The sequence below is a fragment of the Phalacrocorax carbo genome, chromosome 2, assembly GCF_963921805.1.
Source record: "Phalacrocorax carbo chromosome 2, bPhaCar2.1, whole genome shotgun sequence".
NCBI classification, from domain to species: domain Eukaryota; kingdom Metazoa; phylum Chordata; class Aves; order Suliformes; family Phalacrocoracidae; genus Phalacrocorax; species Phalacrocorax carbo.
Window position 1 is genome coordinate 157,000,341 of NC_087514.1, and position 18,478 is coordinate 157,018,818.

Here is an 18,478-nt window from a genome sequence, read left to right on the forward strand (position 1 = left end):
CACATGTGAGGGATTTCAACAGATTCCAAAATGGAAAGAAATGCGAGGTTTTATGAAAAGTATCCAGCATAACAGCACACCTATTACCTCTTTCCTGAGAAGGAAAGAATAACAGAGGTCTTAGAACGTCCTTGAAAGGTAAGTATTTCTGGCATGAAAACAGCCAGGTTTTAATACAAGTTAGTATGGTTTTGAAAGATACGTTACTGAAAGATATATGAAAGATATATGACTGCCCATAACGTCAGAGTGTGGAAAAGGATGTCTTCATTAGGTATTGCTACTTTTTCCCAGATCAGGACAATAATGCTACAACATTCCAAAACAGAATTTGGATTCTGGGGGATGGTTACAAACAGTTGAAAATATGACAAAATATTTTAAAACTTTTTATGGTAAAGTTAGGCTGTATCTGCACAGACTGGTCCAAATAAACCCAAGTCTACACAGCTTGCTCTTCAGGCTTGCTGAAATCTTGGTTCTGTCTGCGTCTGTCCATTTAAAGATATAAAAATAATTTCCTCTTTCTTATGTCAACTGTTTTAAGAGACATATATGAATTACATTCCTAGCTGCATTTCACTTGCTTACATCACATATTATTCACCTACATCAGCTGTTTATAGAAAGAAATAATATACTTTAGGTATGTGTAGATGAATTGTAAATTATTTGTATTACACATCTAAACACTTCCCACTTCCTGTGAATCATTTTTTCAAGCACAGAAGATACTAAAATACAGCTGATAGATGGTTACCTTCAATGCTTAGCAAATTTACACAGAATAAATAAATTTTCTAATGCTGTATCCAGACAGAGAGGTTAGGATACCTGAAGACCAAGACACATAAATCTTATCTTAGAATGACATGATATTGAAATACATATTGTAATTGTTACTAATCCCAAGAAAAACACATTCTAAGTTCCAAACCCAAACATTTTTACCTCTTGTCTTGTGTCCCTTTTCTCTTTTTCAATGAGCTTTCCTTTATCTTTTACAGTCCTATTGAAAAGAAAACATCAATTGTATTGGTTAACTCAGAAGAAAGCACTAGTTTTGTTTTGATTTTGTTTTCTGGTTGTTTTTGTTTGTTTGTTTTAGAAAAAAATAGGTCTTTTTTTCCTGAAAAGGAAAAAATAGCTGAAATTTTCCAATAAACTGAAATATTTCTACAAATACTTTTATAGATCTCTATTTATGATACAAAATTATGACAGAGCCATGTGATTAATCAGCTAAGAACTACAAAAACCTTGTCCAAATTTAATGCCTATAATTGCATCGAAACAGAAGAAAAATTAGAAAAAAAAAAACATTAAACTTACACATCTATTAGTTGTATTAATATCTGCAGGAAACTGGAGATCAAGATCACGATGGTGTAATGTGTTCTAAAGCTATAAATCATAGACTGACATTCAAACATGGTCTTTCATTCAGGCATTTTATTTATGAGGACAAAACAATCAGGGTCAGAGAGCAGGAAAAAAATCAACAACCAGCTCTGCTCCTAAGCAAACTATTTATTTTATAAGTAGACTATCGGACTTGGTGAAGAGAATGTTCTGTCTTTGTAAGTAAAAGGGTGTTCATATATACTGCTGTTGGAATGACCAGCATAAGAAAAGGCAACATCAAAAATTAAAATTTGCCTGGATCCTCTCTTAACAAATCAGAATGATTCCACATTGACAGTGCTTGAGGCTGAACCATGGTTTTGGGATATCCCAATAAACCATACTGACTTCCTTGCCATTCAGAAATGGCTAACACCTTTTTCCCAGCTATGCACAAGCAGTGACTCCCCCCAACAACACCCCACCAGCAACAGCTTCAAAATATAACCTGTATATTTGGCACTGCTTGACACAGTTGAGTGCTGCTGCTAGGAAGCATCCCAACATATGTATTCTGAAAGATTCCATTTTTTTCTTTTGTACAGGAATATACTTCCACAATGACAAATTCACTACAACTAAAGTGATCTGCCCCGTGCTTAATAAACAGTAGTAATACTTAGCCAAGAGTGGTAATGACTTCACTATCTCTGTCAGTGTCCCCCAAAGCCAGCATGCCAGTCTTCTATTAGCTAGGAAGCTAAACTAGGGTTTAAGAATGAGAATTGTGACTGACAACACACCCAGAGAATTATACTTCACGAAGTTGTATACAAATTTCACATGGCTGAAGCATTAAAAAATGCAAAGAGCACTAGAATATTTAGAGGACTTCAGTAAGATTTTATATTTGCTAGTAGTAAAACTCAGAAATATCATCCTGAAATTTTACTGATCCTACTGATCCTACTGACCTGGGCCTTTCCCTTTCACCTACAACAGTAAACTTGCTCTCTATATATAATGTTTAAGGTACCATCCCAGAGTAGGAATTAAGTAGAGATATTAAAATTAAAATAAACAATATAAGAGACTCCTATGTAGTTCATCATGAACCTTTCATGTGTCCACATGACAGCACAGTGAATTTCCACATGCTACAATACAACATTTCTGTCTCCCAAACTAATTGCCCAGATTATTATATATGCAGTTTGCAAGGACTGCAACATATCTCTTGCCATCCTGGGGCAGAAAAAAAAAAGGAATACAAATACATACATTTTTATATGAATCCTCTTAGATGCAAAAGACAGAGGTTTGGTTTTTTAATTGCTATAGTATTGTACAAAGGGCCTATGAAAAAAAATATATTCACCCTAGATATCTGAGATCAAGAATTCATGCTTATTGTTTTGGTGGCAACTGAATCTTAGCAGATACCATGCAGTAGATACTTATTTTAAATCTCCGAATTTACCTTACATGCTGATGGCTCATTTCTTCTTGAATCCTCTCCTCTTTTTTGTATTCTCTGTTCTGTGAGAGAAGTCACAATATTCATGTGTCAGAAATGCTGAGAGAAAATATGTATATGAACCTGTACTAGTAGTAGTGGTATTAAACTGCAAGAAAGATTTCTAATGAATTATTTCAAAGGCACATACTTCTTTTTTATCAGCCATTGCTTGTAAGAAGTTCTGTGTATGAACTAACATCAGAATAACCTCCTCCTTACAGATATGGTAAGCAAAGAAAAGAAACATCCAGAAAAGATATGCTATACGCATAATATGAGCTTCTCCTGAAAACATTAAACACTAGGGAGTGAAGTTTGGCTACATCCCCTTCTGCAACACATTTCAGAAAGGAAACAAGAAAGGATCCTGAACCTTCTCCTTTGCTTAACAAAACCTTATAACACTTTAACAGTAAATTCTGGCTTTTTTATAGCATACCTTCACATCAGTATGTTAGTAACAGTGGTTAAAAAATGCTCTGAGCCCAGTGGCTAAACTATGAGCCCAGAGCACTTTCCCAAATAACCCCCAGGCATGGCTGAAAAACTGATAGAGACTAAGAGCTGACCTCAGTAGGCTGTGGCCAGCCTGTTCCAAAAAAGGAGATTTCAACAGTATGGACGGCAAGAATTCACACCAGTTTGACCCAGGGACAGAGGACAGTCTCAGGCACGTTTACTCCCCAGTATAGGGACTTGAGTCTTTAAATTCTGTATTATGAAGGTTTTCTAAGTTTGGGAAAGTATTCAATAGTCTATTTAAGATAAAGGTGCTTTTCTCTATCCATGAACATCAGAAAAAGAAACAAAACTCTTGAGACAGAAGCACGGGCATCAATACATATATTCTGTAACAGCTACTTGAGTAAATTTCCAAGGAAGTCAAACCTTGAATAAGCTCCTGATAGACTTTGATTTCTGCAGCAGAAGGCTAGTTACAGGATCACTTGTAGTGGGCCCCTACACTGAAGATGCCTAGTATTTTCACTAGAAAATATATTTCTGAATGTTTCTTTGAGAACTCGTACATCTTCACTCTTTAGGCAGCAGAAGACACTACCTTAGACCATCTGAATGGCTCTATGTTCCACAAAACTTACCTGATTTTAGGTTACAAACTCATATATATTTCTTCATTAATTCTTGTAGAATTAGTATTTGTATTATAAAAACCAGTAAAACATATCAAAGTTTTGATTAAGTCTCTAGGATATAACATCATGCTCTGTATTAGAAACATAAAAGATGGCTAACTAAAAGATGGCTTCAGAAGTAGAGGCAAAAACCATAAATATAAGGGATCTATACTCAAGTGCCTCCTTGTGAGTCAGGTATCCATGCTCTCTTCATAGGCAACACTGAAAACAGCTTCTATTATAATAATTTTTCTTTCTATAAAGGCAGCCAATACATTTTAATGGACCTCTAGCCTAATCTCATCTCCACCTCAGAGTGTTAGTAAAAATTTCAAAAGTCAGTGCAATAAAGAATTTTATGAATAAAAGACATTTCTAACACATAAACAAGGTTGTAGTTTAAATCTCATAGAAGGAATCTGCTTTAGGTTAGGATATTTAAATGCAGTTGTAGTATTTTAATCCACCATTTAAGCCTTGAATTTCAGAAAATGTTGACTTACAGTCCAAGTATTTTTATTATTCACCTTATCAATGATGATACATCAACACTTAAAGTAAGCCATGATGTAACATTTTAAAGTCTTAACAAAACTAACCCTTAGATCATGCTGCTTTCTCTCATTTTCTCTACTTTTTACTCTCTCATTAGATTCTGATGGTTGCCCTTCTCTGTTTCCATGGGAAGATCCCTCTTTAGATCTTTTTAATTTATATTCTTCTTCCTTTTCATAATGTTTATGACTTCTCTCTTCTGAAAGCCTCTCTTTTCCTGGCCTAACATAATATTCTTTTTTTCCTCTGCGTCTTCTTTCTCCCTCTTTATCCAACTCTTGATCATTCTGTAACTTGTATACACGTTCACCTTCTTCAACGTTGTAGGCTAAAAATTTGTCAATGATCTTTTTGGTATCATTAGCCTGTAAAGAGAAAAATAACATTAAAGAGTTAGAAAGTTCTCCAAGACTGTTTTATCTTCACAAATCTATCTATTTTTGACTATTAGAACAATGGATTTGTAAGCCCCTTATCTCTTTCTGCCACATGACTCTTCCAGCCAATTCTTTTAGATCTCTTATGACGGCAAGTTTCAAATTATCGTATCACTTGAGATTCTGATATTTCTTCTGGGACATCCCATACTTTGCTACAGAAAATTCTTTAGATTATGTTTTCTTCACATTACAATTTAATTCTTTGTTTACTAGGTGGTCTAATATAAAATAGGATGTATACTTTACGATATCCTTGTAATAAAGGCATAAATAGCAAATGGAAAATTTTGATGTAGCTGTACAAAAATAAAGCACTGTTATACAAATTTTATTTTACTTTTACTTCAAAAAAAAAGGATGAAGTATGTCCTTAAAATAGAATGGCTCAGATATATTTTGTTTTGTTGGTGTATGTTTTGTACGCTTGTGAGGACCTTACTAACTATACATCTCTTGGATTTCTTGGGAACTGGAGTCTGATCCAGTTTCTTCATTATTCTACAATTTTATCTTATCTCATTATGAAAAACTTAATTCCTTTCCCTTCCTTTACCTTCTTTTCTGTATGTCTTCTTTCTCGCTCTTCACTTTTTGTTTTCTCCTCCTCTAAAAAAATACATGTATAAATTAAAGAACAAATTTTATTATACTCAAACTCTGTAAAAAATAATGACTCAGTGACATGGGTTTTCTAAAACAGAAGAGCTTTCTAAAAATAACTTAGCATTCTTCTGAAATTCTCTCTCCAAAGCTGGTAACTCCGTTTTCTTTCCTACTGAATCCCTCTGTTCTCAATTGTCTTGTGTAATGGTAAGAGTAATGACACACGCTACTAACTTCAGCAAGCACCCCACAACTTGGGGATTCAAATGGATCGTTCAGTAGAGAACGTCTAGGCAGGAAGGTACTTACTCTTTCCAAGTCAACTGACTCACAAAAACAATGGCATTCATCCTCTCTTCAGAGAAAGGGAAATGAGCATCAAAAGTTTTCAAAGCACCAGAATAAAACTAGGTTAGCACTACATTCTGTAAAGATATACATTTCGGCAGGTACTCACACCTGCCTGTCTTTATCCTGTCAGTACAAATGGGGTATGGTTTCAAGAGTATTTCTATCTAAATATAAAATATTTCACAGTACAACAGCAACCTAAAGCAACTTACCCAAATGATGCCTGCTTTCTCTTCTTCTGTGATGTCCTTTATCTTTTCCTTCAACAGATTTCAGATTATTTTCTGTACCTATTTGTTTTATCTCATGTCTTTTATGCTTTTTGTCTCGTTCTCTGTCGCTTTCCCTGTCTTTATGTTTTGGTACACTGTATCTCTCTTTCTCCAAACTTGACTCTCGAAGCTTATCTTTGTATCTCGCTTGGTCTCCTTCTCTCCGGTGCTCTTTTCCCCTTTCTCTCTCTCTCATTTTATCTCTGTCTCTTTCACCAGATTTAAATCTCTCTCTCTCTCTCATTCTTTCCTTGCTCTTCCCTCTGTCTTTGCGTTCATGTTTATCAGTGTCTGTGTCATTAACAGACCTCTCTTTCTGAACTTTCTTTTCTCTGTGCTTTTGGTCTGCATTTGGACTATCTGGTTGTGATGCCTGAAATTAAAAAAAAAAATAATTAAAAAAATCCATTATAATATTCATGTGAAAAAAAAAAAAAAAGTGGATCGCTAACTATGAATTTAATTTCCCAAGCTGTATTAAAATGCTGATCTATTCCTAGGCTTACTCTGTAAAATTGCTAATGTTATGTCTGTATTTATTGTAAAAAAAAAATTTAATGAATGAATAAATGAAATAAATAATAAGCTGCATTTTCAAGGTATTTGAAAAGAATCTGGTTAAGAAAATTACTGTGGAACTGTGCATTCAGTTTAGAGCTAAGCTGAAAAATTAACTAAGCATCTTAGAGCTGTTAGCTCATGTAGACAGAAACTGCCATCTTGTAAAATATGTTACCCATATAACTATAAGGATAGATAACTGGGCATCCTGCAGCTGCCTTTAGAATAGATTAGCTTTCACTTGAGCAGAAAGCAGCATATAAAAACTGGGAAAGAAAATTTTTGGCCCAGACCCCTTGAGGATGCAACTATTCTTGTATTCTTCTAAAGTCATAAGAGATTACATATTCCTCAAGCAAGCACCACAACTCCCACTGATCTCACTACATCCACGATTCCAGCTTTTTACACAATGCAGAACAAACAGAACTTGCTTTGATTCTAGTCAATGAGTAAAGTGAATTAAACTTTATCCATCTGTTTCAGAGAAACAAAAGTCAAACCAACCATTTATGTTGGAACTAAAGCATTTCAACTCAAATTTGTTTCCTTTAGCTCACATGGAAGTAGTGGAAATGTTACTGAATGTCTAAAAAAAACAAAGTACTTTTACTGTAGCACTGGTACTGAAATAATAGGGAGCTGTGAAATGTAATTGATAGAAAACTAGGTAATAGATTAACAAGCAGGATGCTTTAGTTTATTGAAGGGCTAGTGAAGATCTGTGCAAGACGTAGAAAAGATGATACATATTGGAAAACAGCTTTTAAAAAAATATAGCACAAAACCAATATGAATATCAATGCTGTAACTGACTGCAGCCTGAATGCCTATTTGACCGCCAAATAATTAACCAGTTCAAAAGCATATGATAAACATGACAGATTATGATAGTAAATACAATACATAATATAAACGTAGGAGAGTGAATAAGTGTATATAAAGGAGAGCTGTAACTTGGATTTAGGTCACTAGCAAATCAGACCGCATTGTGTGCTGCGTGATTACCATATCGATGGTACTTTTTCCATTTACCTAATTAAGAAATCCGTAATCTCATATGACTTGTGTAGCTAGAAACAGTTGAGTGGGCCAGCCCCTGGACACACTTGGACTAGAGGGATTCCAGAAGAGTTGTGGCAGGGAAGTACACATTAAAGATCTGTACTGCTGGTATTCAGTGATGCAGGTCTAAAGTGTCTGGTGCACCAAAAAGCCTTAAAGGCCTATTATAGATCCCCACAAGGCACAGTGGCTTAGTAGAACAAGCAGTCAATCCTCTATGTTTAGACTATCAATTAATTACACTGTTGTAAAGTAACAACATCAAAACTAGTAGAAATAAAATAAAATCACCCTAAGATGTTTCCTAAGTTCTTCTGATTTCCAAGTATCTTCTTTGGTTCTTTTCTAGAACAGAAAAGACAGCAAAAGGCTGAGTAAATCATTTAACAATTAGTTTTTCAAAGGAAAGGATCAAGGTATATATGGCAAGTACCATTGCATTTTGCAGTGTAAACATTAATTTGATTCAGCCCTAATGTGTATACTTACTGCGTACCTGATCGGACTGCACCTGGAAGAGGACTGAAGCTCAGACTTCTACCGGGTTGTGCAGCTCTGTGCACATGTCATAACCAATTCTGAGGTCAGTGCCTATGGTGGATAACAGTGCGGCCCTTCAACTGGTCTTCCAATGATAGACCAAATGGGTACAAACAGGCCGCTTTTGGAAAGTAATCAATGCATCAGTGTCATTAGGTTCAGCCTCCTGGTCTATCAGATCTAACTTCAAAGTCCTGGTCAGGGACTTACTTAGGTGAGGTTTTAATACGTCTGAAGTTGGAGTTTTTCTGGGCAACCTGGTTCCTAGGTTTGACCACTCTCAATTAGATTTTTTTTTCCTTATACCAAGTCATAATTTCCTTTGCTGATAGTTAGGGCCATTGCCTTCTGTTCTCTCACAGTACATCTCAGAAAAGAATTTGGCTCCATCTTTTCCACAGATCCTCTTTAGATACTTGAAGACAGCAGCTAGATCCCCTGCCAGAGTTAATTTTCTCTAGCCTGAACAGCTCCTTAACCTCCTTCCCACACACATCAGGGCTCTGGCCCCATTGCCATCTCAGTCCCTCGCTACAGAATCTCTTTAGTACCGGGGGCCTTAAAACCAGACACAGTACTGCAGACAAGGCCTCATAAATGCTGAGAATAGCCTTCCCTACATCTGCTAGCTATGGTCTTCAAGATACACATAGCCAGTATGTGGTTCACCATAACCACCTGAAGAGCACCCTGATGACTTATGTTCAAGCGTCTGTCCACCAGGTCCCCCAGATCCTTCTTCTGCAGAACCACTCACAGAATCCACTCACGTGGCAAACAGTAAATACAGTATTTTCCCCTCAGATGTATCATTTGAGCTGACCCAAAATCAGCTGTAAGAACATTTCTGGGGACAACTAACATGGGCAAGCAATGAATCTAAAAATACCATGACAAAGGTAATCTTTTTCTTTTCATCAGCAGGGATCTGACACAGCCACAACACATTTTAATTAGATTTTTAAACACTAGAAGTTAAACACGGATTACTGTGCATTTCAAGTGAACCAAGGAAGCTTCTGGTTTAGTAACTACATGCATCTCAAAAAATGCTGGCACTATTTTTCAGTCAACTGTCACTTAGTATTTTAAAATGGTTCAGACTACACGTGCAAGTTGACCGCCATATGAAATACTTGTATGTAGCATTGAAGAAAAAAGTATAAAGGTAATGGAAATAAGCAAAGTATACATGGAGATAGTTTCACTAGACTTTTCCCTAGTTAAATAGGTTCTATTTCTTCAATCTTCATTTGCAGAGCTACTGCTTTTAACTGCTTGGCTGCTCCTAAGTAGATTAAACTAGGAAAAAAAAATCATATTGCTTGAGGTCACTAAAGCAAATGAGGAATTTTAATCTATTGAATATTTTTAACTAGTTCATTGTAGCATGATGACTATATTCAGTGACATGACCAGGCTACACTTATTCTCAAATGTAGACCTGGTAAGTTACTAAAATAATCGCTGATAAATATTTGAATGATGAGCTGCACTGGTGGAAGAAAATAAACATATGGTGCCCATTTTTCGCTAATTGATTATATAGAAGCACCATTTTAGCAGTCCATTTTATTTATTACACACAAAAAAATTCTTCTCTTTTCAAACTTAGATTTTATAGAAGACTGTAGTGGACTGGCAAGCTTCCTCTAAATTTGATCAGAAGTACCAAGAAGGCAGCCTTTGTAACAAAGTGCCCTTTATTTTCTTCCAATCCTTAAAAAAGGCAAAAAAGTACAACTATTTACTACTGCAGAAAGTCAGACGAGAAAGTAAAACCAAAAGTGATTCTTTTTCTTGAGTGGAGTTTTAACAAAGCCTAAGAAACTCAACAGAACTTGTGTGAGGGTAAACTGGAAGGAAGGATATGGATGGGAAGAAAACAGAGTCTCAAATAGTAACCTATTTAAAATCCTCAATATATATAACTATGTTTTGGTTTTAGACAGTATTTAGGTACATATTAGCAAAGAAAGAATGTGAATTATGTTAATAGTCTAAAACCAGTAGAAGTGATAGACAATATCAGATAAGGTAGTTTGAGATTTATTTCAAAGCTGAGACCAAAAGCATGCTGCAAACATTTCAAGATGATTCTCTGGTGCCCAAAAAGGTGCATCTGCCACTTTTCTGGGGTCTACAGTTTTCATCTCCCCAACATCACTAGAATCTGTTGCTTTTATGTATGATTTTCCACTTAATTCTCTGCTTTTGCAGCAGACTACCAAACACATAGAAAAAAAGAGGGATCTTCTAGAAAGCTTAAAAAAACTTAATACCTTTGAGACCACTGTCCCTCTGTGAGTAATCCCTGTACACACAAAAAGCAATGTTTAAAACAAATTGCAAAAGGATTTTTGATGTTTCTTACCTGTCTGCTAATTTAGAAGTCCTTATACAATAACTTAAATCCAGATTAAGATTAGTTATTTAAATCACACTGGGGTTTAATTAAATTCATCCCGAGAGCACGGGGAGCTCATCAGCTGACATAAAATGCCACAGATTTACTGAACTCAAAAAGTACTATGAAAATTTTTAACATTTAAGAATCTGTTCTTTAAACTAAACAATAAGTATCTTGCCTTATGAAGTTAGAATAAGAGACCTTGCTACTTTAGATAAACTCTTCAAGAGTGATCAAGAAGGATTTCTTCACTCACAACCTAGGACTGGAGGTTTTCAGAACTTAATATTAAGTTTTTAACTAAGTTAAGAACTCAGTTAACTATGATTCTAAAGAAACAGAAAAACAGTAGTGTCTGTAGTTTTTAAGCCAGGGAAAAGTACTTTATTTTTACATACAAATATTTATATTTCTTATTTCCAGTATGAGTTGTATATTTGAGAGCCGTCAAACAGGTAAACATCAAAAGTCATGGGCTTGATTTGGTAGAATAGAAATGGCAAAAGGCAGCTTCCTCATACAGCATGACTGTTAGTACAACTGAAATGATATATTAATGGAAGTTTTTAGAGCGGTCCTAACATACTAATTCACATATCCTGACCAGCCATTCTGTTACCTACTCCATTTTATATTCAGCTCAACCACAAATTAATTGGTTGTAAAATCCAGATTCACACTACAGTAATAGAAGTGATTTGATACATATTCACTTGAAAAAGCAGAAGTAACACAGTAATTGATGTCAGTATGCCCATGTGGTTTTGTGTTGCTCATTCTGGGGCTCTACAAACTTTGCCATCTCAGACCACCATGCAGAACTTACAAGCATTCCTAAAGAACTAAAACCCAAGGATTAGCAGTTACAGAAGTATCAATTATTAAACATCCTTTATCTACAGTCTGAAACGTTATCAGCTTCGGGTATTTCCACAAACCACCTATCCTCTTCTGCAGAAAGATCTGTGGCTGATACAGTCTCACCCTTCAGCCAGAGGAATAAGGGCTTTCTTACTACTGCTACTTGGGTGAGGGTTTCATCGGCGTGCTGACCGAACACGGGGACTGTAATTGCCCACGGAGTGCCACGGGGGTGCTCAGGGCCAGCAGAAGAAACACGAGAGCTGCCTCCTGCCCTTGCCCCCACAGATGCCCTGGGGACACGAGTGGCGGCAGAGGGAGGCGGCCGGTGAGGGGACGGCTCTGGCAGCCGCCAAGGCACCAAAGCGCACGGGGCTGGGAGCAGGCGGAGGCCGCGCAGAACCGGACGGGCCGGGCGGCGGTCGTGCCCCGCCGCCACCGGCCCCGGCGCCCCTCGGGGCCCCGCCGGAGCGGAGGGAAGGGGGCGAGGCGGGACGGCGCCTCGCGCGGTGCCCGCGACAGCCGGGCCTGGGCGGCGCCGCGAGCTGGCCAGTTCCCCGGAGCCCCGGCCTCTCCCCGGCGGCCCCTCACCTTGTCACCCTCCATGCCGGGAGCGGGCGGGGCGCCGCGTCCCGCCGCCACCGGCCACCTCCGAGCGGGCAGGACGGGGCGGCAGCTGCCTCCGGGCCAGCCTAGCAACGGGCGGCGAGAGGGAGGCGGCCGAGCGCCGGGGCCGCTGCCGGAGCCGGAAGGTGCCGCTGCCGCACAGGACTGTGGGGAAGGGAGAGGCGGCGGGAGGTGAGGGGCAGGGCGCGGCTCGGCGGGGTGGCGGCTGGCCCTCCCCAGCGAGGAGCGGCAACGTGGGGTGCTCGGTTCGGCGCCCAGCTGGGCCGCCTGAGGCGGAGCGGCCCCGGGAGGGCTCGGAGCCGCCGAGCACTGTCCTGGGAGGCGGGACGGGGCGCGCATCCAGACAGCTGGATTTGAACCGGCCTTGAAGCACTGTTGTTCTGCGCGCTGCTGACCTGTTACAGGCCAAGTACACCGTGAGACCATCCCTAAGTGAGCTGGTTCGCTTTTAGTACAGTCATGCACGATTACTGTGGGAAAAGAAAAAAAATGTTAATGATAAGGGCGACATGATTAACTTAATCTGCCGTTTACCGAGATGTTGGGTAGAGGCAGGCATGAAGAACACCTGTAGAAAAGAAAATGCTAATAATGTTCCCACAGTACCAAATACCGGAGCTGTTTTCTGCAACAAAGAGCAAGCAGCAGCTCACCAGGCACACGTGAAAGGAGCTTGAAGTACCGGGTGATTGCCTGCGGGAAAGGTGTGTGCTGCTGTCGCTGCGAGTATTTACAACCTATTTACGTGCGATTTAAAAGACCGGCTGAAAATTCCTCTAGGCACTTTTAACTTTCTTGTCTATTTTTCCTTCTTACGAGTAAAATATACCGCAAAAAGTTAATACGTATCTGTTACTACTAATATTAATAAAGTTTGTAGAAAACTGACTACGGGGGGCGGGGGGGGGAAGCAAAGGAAGAGGCATATTTGCACTTGAGAAACATTCCTCCCTTAGTTCAAGAGGAGTTTGTCACCCTGGCTTCAAAGAGATAAAATTCAACCCCTTATACTTGGCCTTGAACAGTCAGTTGACAAATATGTACAAAGCCTCAATGCATTTGCCTCTTAATCGTGTTTCCAGAATAAAAAAAGTTGCCTCACTGTCCAGACTATGAAATATTTTCCTTTATCATGTAGCAGAAAAGCAAAGGCAAATTAAGCAAGCAATTAGGATGGGGGGGGGGGAATCACCCTCAATATTTTATTAAAAAAAAAAAAAGCCAAAAACCAACAAACCACCATTAACTGTAAATATGACCTTTAAGGGCTAAATTACATCCACTAAATATAAGCATCTATGGATACTAAACTACTAATAAACATTCTTATGAATTACTTACCTGTCTTTGGCAGAACAGTAATAATCAGCATTTTATATCCTCTTCCCTTCTCTTGTATCTTCTATACAAATAAAAATGCACTTGTAAGCCATCTTGGATTAACTCAAAAAGCTGTTTAGCCAAAATGGTGACACTGTTATAAACACATGGAAGTCGGCATCTGCTTCGTAAAGGATACTCTATAGAAATGCTGTCCTACATATATGGAGGCTGAAGGACAAAAACTACCTTCAAGTACTCTGATAGAATTTTGTTTTTAACAACAATATAGCAAATATGACAGAGATACCAAAGACTGGACAGAAGACAAAGGGTTTTTTTGAGTTCTGGTCCTTCCATCGACTCTTTAGAATATGCATATGTATTTGTTACCCAAAAAAACCTATCAGTTTTGACTGCCAATAGCTTTTTCCTACCCCTGTTAGAGTATACTAGTCAGGCAGCTTTATGGCAAGACACAAATTATGGATGTGGGAAGGCACCGCTAGAGGGTTTAGAAAGAACTTTTCAAACCTTAAAGCCAGGGATCAAAGTGAAGTTTAACTGCTCTGTGAGAACACAAGACAGAATAACACCTTTGGAATAACACACCTAAAATCTGTGCATGTTTAAGTGTTTCCACCATGTATTAAAATAAACTACAGTTTCTTACCAATGTAGTGGAAAAAGTGGATACATTGGTAGTTTTACTGTTTATAAAAACAGTAAAAAAAAACAGTTAAAAAAATAGGTGTTAGAATTGTGCGAATACAGGCCATAAAATGTAACATTTCTGTTGTATTACTGGACAGCATAAAAGGATGCCCTAGCTTTTCTTGGAAAGAAAGGTGGTGTAAACAAGGCTTTTGGCAGCCCTGGGAATTTTAATACAGTTTTAGCTTCTACATGCTTTTCTCATATCTGGCTTGGTCAACTTTTCTTCTTCACCTGCACTGTTATCTGAAAAACAGGAATATAAAATAAATCAGCTTTTTACATTCTGTAATAATAAGGTATTTTTTGTCTTTGGATGTTCTTCTAATCCTGTGAAGCAATATTGCATTTTTCTTCACCTTTCTATGGAGTGATACACCACTGCATTACACCAAAAGATTACTGGAAGTATCAACCCTCATAGGTACAACATGGCAACCCTCCACTATGCTTAAAAATTATAATTCTTTTATGATTACAAAAAAACGCTTTTTTGTATGAGGGAAGATACTTTTTAGCATCTAGGCTTTGTAGCTACGTTTTTTCCCCTTATTTTAACCAATTTCTGCTGAGGCCTTATGAAGATGAGAAGAAAACTCAAATATTACTATCAACAGAGGTGTATAAATGACCTCTTGCAAAACGTTCAAAATGCTTATGTTAGCCCTCCAGGTTCATAAACAGAAACAGCAAAAATGTGGATCTTGGAAGTAAACTGTGCCGTGAGTTTTGAACTATAACTTGTAAGAACCCCATTAGGGAAGAAAAAGGAGACGATGATTATTGGGAAAACTTACTAAGCAGCACATTTTAGTAGAAAGTATTTCTGTCTTCAGGAACAATATTTCAGGATCTTATCATGAGAGTACAACTTTTGCATTCAGTGAAACTGAAGATGGATGGGGTGATACCAGGGATCAGACATGTATGGTTTTGTTCCACACAACAGAAGGTCTGTATACTGAACAGGTATGCTAGAGTCTTCTGACTCTTCTTTGTGCTATACATGAGATAATTTGAAGCAGGCAGAAAATATCTGTGCTATATACTAGATAATCTAAAGCAGGTTGGATAAAATCAAACACAGAAGCAGTGAGTATCCCATCATGAGAATTTACTAGGATGAAACCATGTAAACTATGTTTCCATTAATAATCAAAATTTTTAGGAAAAAAGTCTTGAGTAAACATGCTCAGATTTCTATCCAATAGTGTTTTCTATTAAATAGTTAAAAACCTGTAGAGAGAAGCATCAGACTGAAATAGTTCTGTTGGATAAAATAAGGGATAATATCAAATAGTATTCTTCAGGAAGATTAACTGCTACAGAAAATAGCCAAGAAGCAACGATTAAAATTGCTTCCAAAACATGTTTTCTTGTTTGAAATCCAAAGAAGTCAGGGAAACTTAGATCTTCATTTTCACTTTAAAACGTCACTTACATATAAATTCACTTTAACACTTCACACACACATAAACTGAATTTTGCCAAATTTTCTAATCCTCAAAAACCCAGATGTATAAACAAGGTCTTTTGGGAAGTTATTCCGAAGAATAGTGTTGGTACTTACTGGGAAAAAAGCCTCATGGCAAACCGATGTGACGCAAGGTAAAGATAAACATAGGACGACACTACTTTGACTCTAGTAGAAGCTACTGCGTTTGAAAAAGCAAAAAAACCACAAAAACCCAAACATTAAAAAGGAGGAACCAACACATATGGCTAAGAATGGGTATAAAGGAATACTGCAAGCAAAAAGTATTAATTAAAATTCTAAGAAGGCAACAGACTACAAAGCAGGATATGAAAGAATATTATTTAAATGAGATAAATACAATCAGCTCTGTAGCTGATTGAATTCACTATAGGATACTTAAGGAAAAGCCAGAGTAATCTCTATGCCATAAGTGAATATCTTCAAGAGTTCCTGATGGATTGGAGACTGCTGTCATAAGTATTAAATAATAGGAACAGGAAATAACATGAATTAACAATGCCAGGATTCTCAAGCAAATTATTAAACAATTTATAAGCACCAAAGAAGATTAGAATAAACAAATAACTTGTGCTTATTCAGAAAAATTTATGAAAAACTTTATAATAGACTAACTGACCCTGATCTATCCCCTAGCAGCAGAGCTTGTATCTTGATTTTAACAAGACTGTCTTGTCCCTATTATAATAGTGGCATGCTAATTTCATACCACCCAGGTTGTTCGTCAAAATACAGTGGGGGACCAAATCAGTTATCTACAAGTTCTAAGAAGTCAGTGCTAACCTCTTTATTAGAACTTTTTATTGATGTTATAGATAAATGCTTTCAAAGTAATGGTACAAGATCTTGCCTCTGTTTTCCTAATTGATTGGCACAGTATTACCCACCTTTAGTTCTCATTAATCAAGCTTCTGTATCAGCTAATGAAATACTCTGCCCAGGACCAATGCTGGGCTGTCAGGCCTACAATTACATGTTTGTCATCTGTCATGGTTTAGCCGCAGCCTGGAACCAAGTCCCACACAGCCACTGGCTCACTCCCCCCCCACAGTGGGATGGGGGAGAGAAGCAGAAAAGTGAGAAAAATCATGGGTTGAGATAAAGACAGTTTATAGAATCATTAAGGTTGGAAAAGACCTCTAAGATCATCAAGTCCAACTGTCACCCTTTAATAAGTAAACCAAAAGCCATGAACACAAGTGAAGCAAAACAAGGAATTCATTCACTGCTTCCCATGGGCAGGGAGGTGCTCAGCCATCTCCAGGAAAGCAGGGCTCCATCACATGTAAGAGTTACTTGGGAAGACAACCACATCACTCTGAACAACCCACCACCCTTTACTTCTTCTTCCCCCAGCTTTATAAGCTGAGCATGACATCATATGGTGTGGGACATCCCTGGGGTCACTTTCCCAGCTGTGTTCCCTCCCAGCTCCTTGTGCACCCAGCAGAGCATGGGAAACTGAAAAAGTCCTTGACTAGTGTAAGCACAACTTAGTAACTAAAACATCTCCACCTTATCAACACTATTTTCAGCACAAATCCAAAACATAGCCCCATACTAGCTACTGGGAGGAAAATTAACTCTAGCCCAGCTGAAACCAGGACATCATCCTAAATGCTTCTACAAGGTTAATTTTTCTCTGATGTGCTTCTCCAGTGTATTAATACTGACTGTACAGGGTAGTCCTCTACAAATTCTGTATCCAGCTGTTTTGCAGAATAGGCACAGAGATGTAAAGGAGACCAGAATAAGATACAGCATATGGTAAAGAGTTGGCAAATGTCATGTTAATTCAATCACTTTTTTTTTCTCGTTCTGAATTTTCATTTCGGTTTGTGGTACAGTTGTATTCTGCTTCAGATACTGTGAAGCCAGATAGGGAAGTAAAATGGAGCAATGGAGTCCAAGACTGAGAACAAAGGGCTTGAAAAAATGAGAAATTATTATCAGTATTGGTTGTAATGGAGGGAGCCAGCATACAATATGGCCATTTGTACCAGGTGTTCCTGGAACTCAGGAGTGAGGAGTTCACAAGAAAGTCTATATAAGCAAACTAAGCAATTAGAAGAGGAATACAATGCAAAAAATCGCCGACATTTACTGTAGTTTGATGCTATGGGTATCCAAAGGGGTCACACAGTCATACTTGATATCCATAGTTTAAGGTAACAAGCTTTTATAGGGTCCTACATGCTACTCCTTTTTGTATCATTCAGTTGTTCTGAATTTTCAGCCTGACTAACCTATTTATACAGGTGGAGAACACACACCATCCATGGTAAAGAGGGAGTAAAGAAGGAGTAAAGAAGAGCAACACGAGCCTACAGCCAGAAATTGGTTTTACTTAGAGTGTGTCTAGTTGCAGGCACGGAGGGAATTTGGACAGATGATGCAACAAAACTGCATATTCAGTTGTCAAGATATGGATTATTTTTCCTATTCTGCTGTGCAGCACTGAGCAAACAACTTTAGTGTCATTGCCTTTCTGACTTTCCATTTCTCTGTATAATTGAGATAAGGTTGCTTTCACTTCTTAAGGAAATAAAGCTTATACAGCTTTCCTATTTGTCCATTTTAATGTGTTTTTGTAACTTTTCAGCCTATTGGCTAAATCTGTTCTCCCCCCTTCCCTGCCTGCAAATACTAGCCTCATAAAACCCTA

At 38.0% G+C, this 18,478-nt stretch overlaps 1 protein-coding gene across 2 annotated transcripts in view; it reads right to left on the minus strand.

Moving 5' to 3' along the window:
* Nucleotides 1-12,744, minus strand: part of DYNC2I1 (dynein 2 intermediate chain 1) — a 33,453-nt gene extending 20,709 nt beyond the window's left edge. The window contains exons 1-7 of one of the 2 annotated variants that reach the window (XR_010371787.1): nucleotides 12,249-12,744; nucleotides 8,138-8,191; nucleotides 6,161-6,593; nucleotides 5,548-5,600; nucleotides 4,599-4,919; nucleotides 2,825-2,883; nucleotides 952-1,009 (exon numbers count right to left, since the gene is read on the minus strand). Coding sequence is in view for 1 of the 2 variants with exons in the window: in XM_064445012.1 (XP_064301082.1) it covers nucleotides 952-1,009; nucleotides 2,825-2,883; nucleotides 4,599-4,919; nucleotides 5,548-5,600; nucleotides 6,161-6,593; nucleotides 8,138-8,191; nucleotides 12,249-12,710 (1,440 nt within the window). In the remaining variant the exon portion in view is untranslated. The remainder of the gene's footprint in view (nucleotides 1-951; nucleotides 1,010-2,824; nucleotides 2,884-4,598; nucleotides 4,920-5,547; nucleotides 5,601-6,160; nucleotides 6,594-8,137; nucleotides 8,192-12,248) is intronic. The other variant, XM_064445012.1, reaches the window with a different exon arrangement.
* Between the last annotated feature and the right edge of the window lie 5,734 nt (nucleotides 12,745-18,478).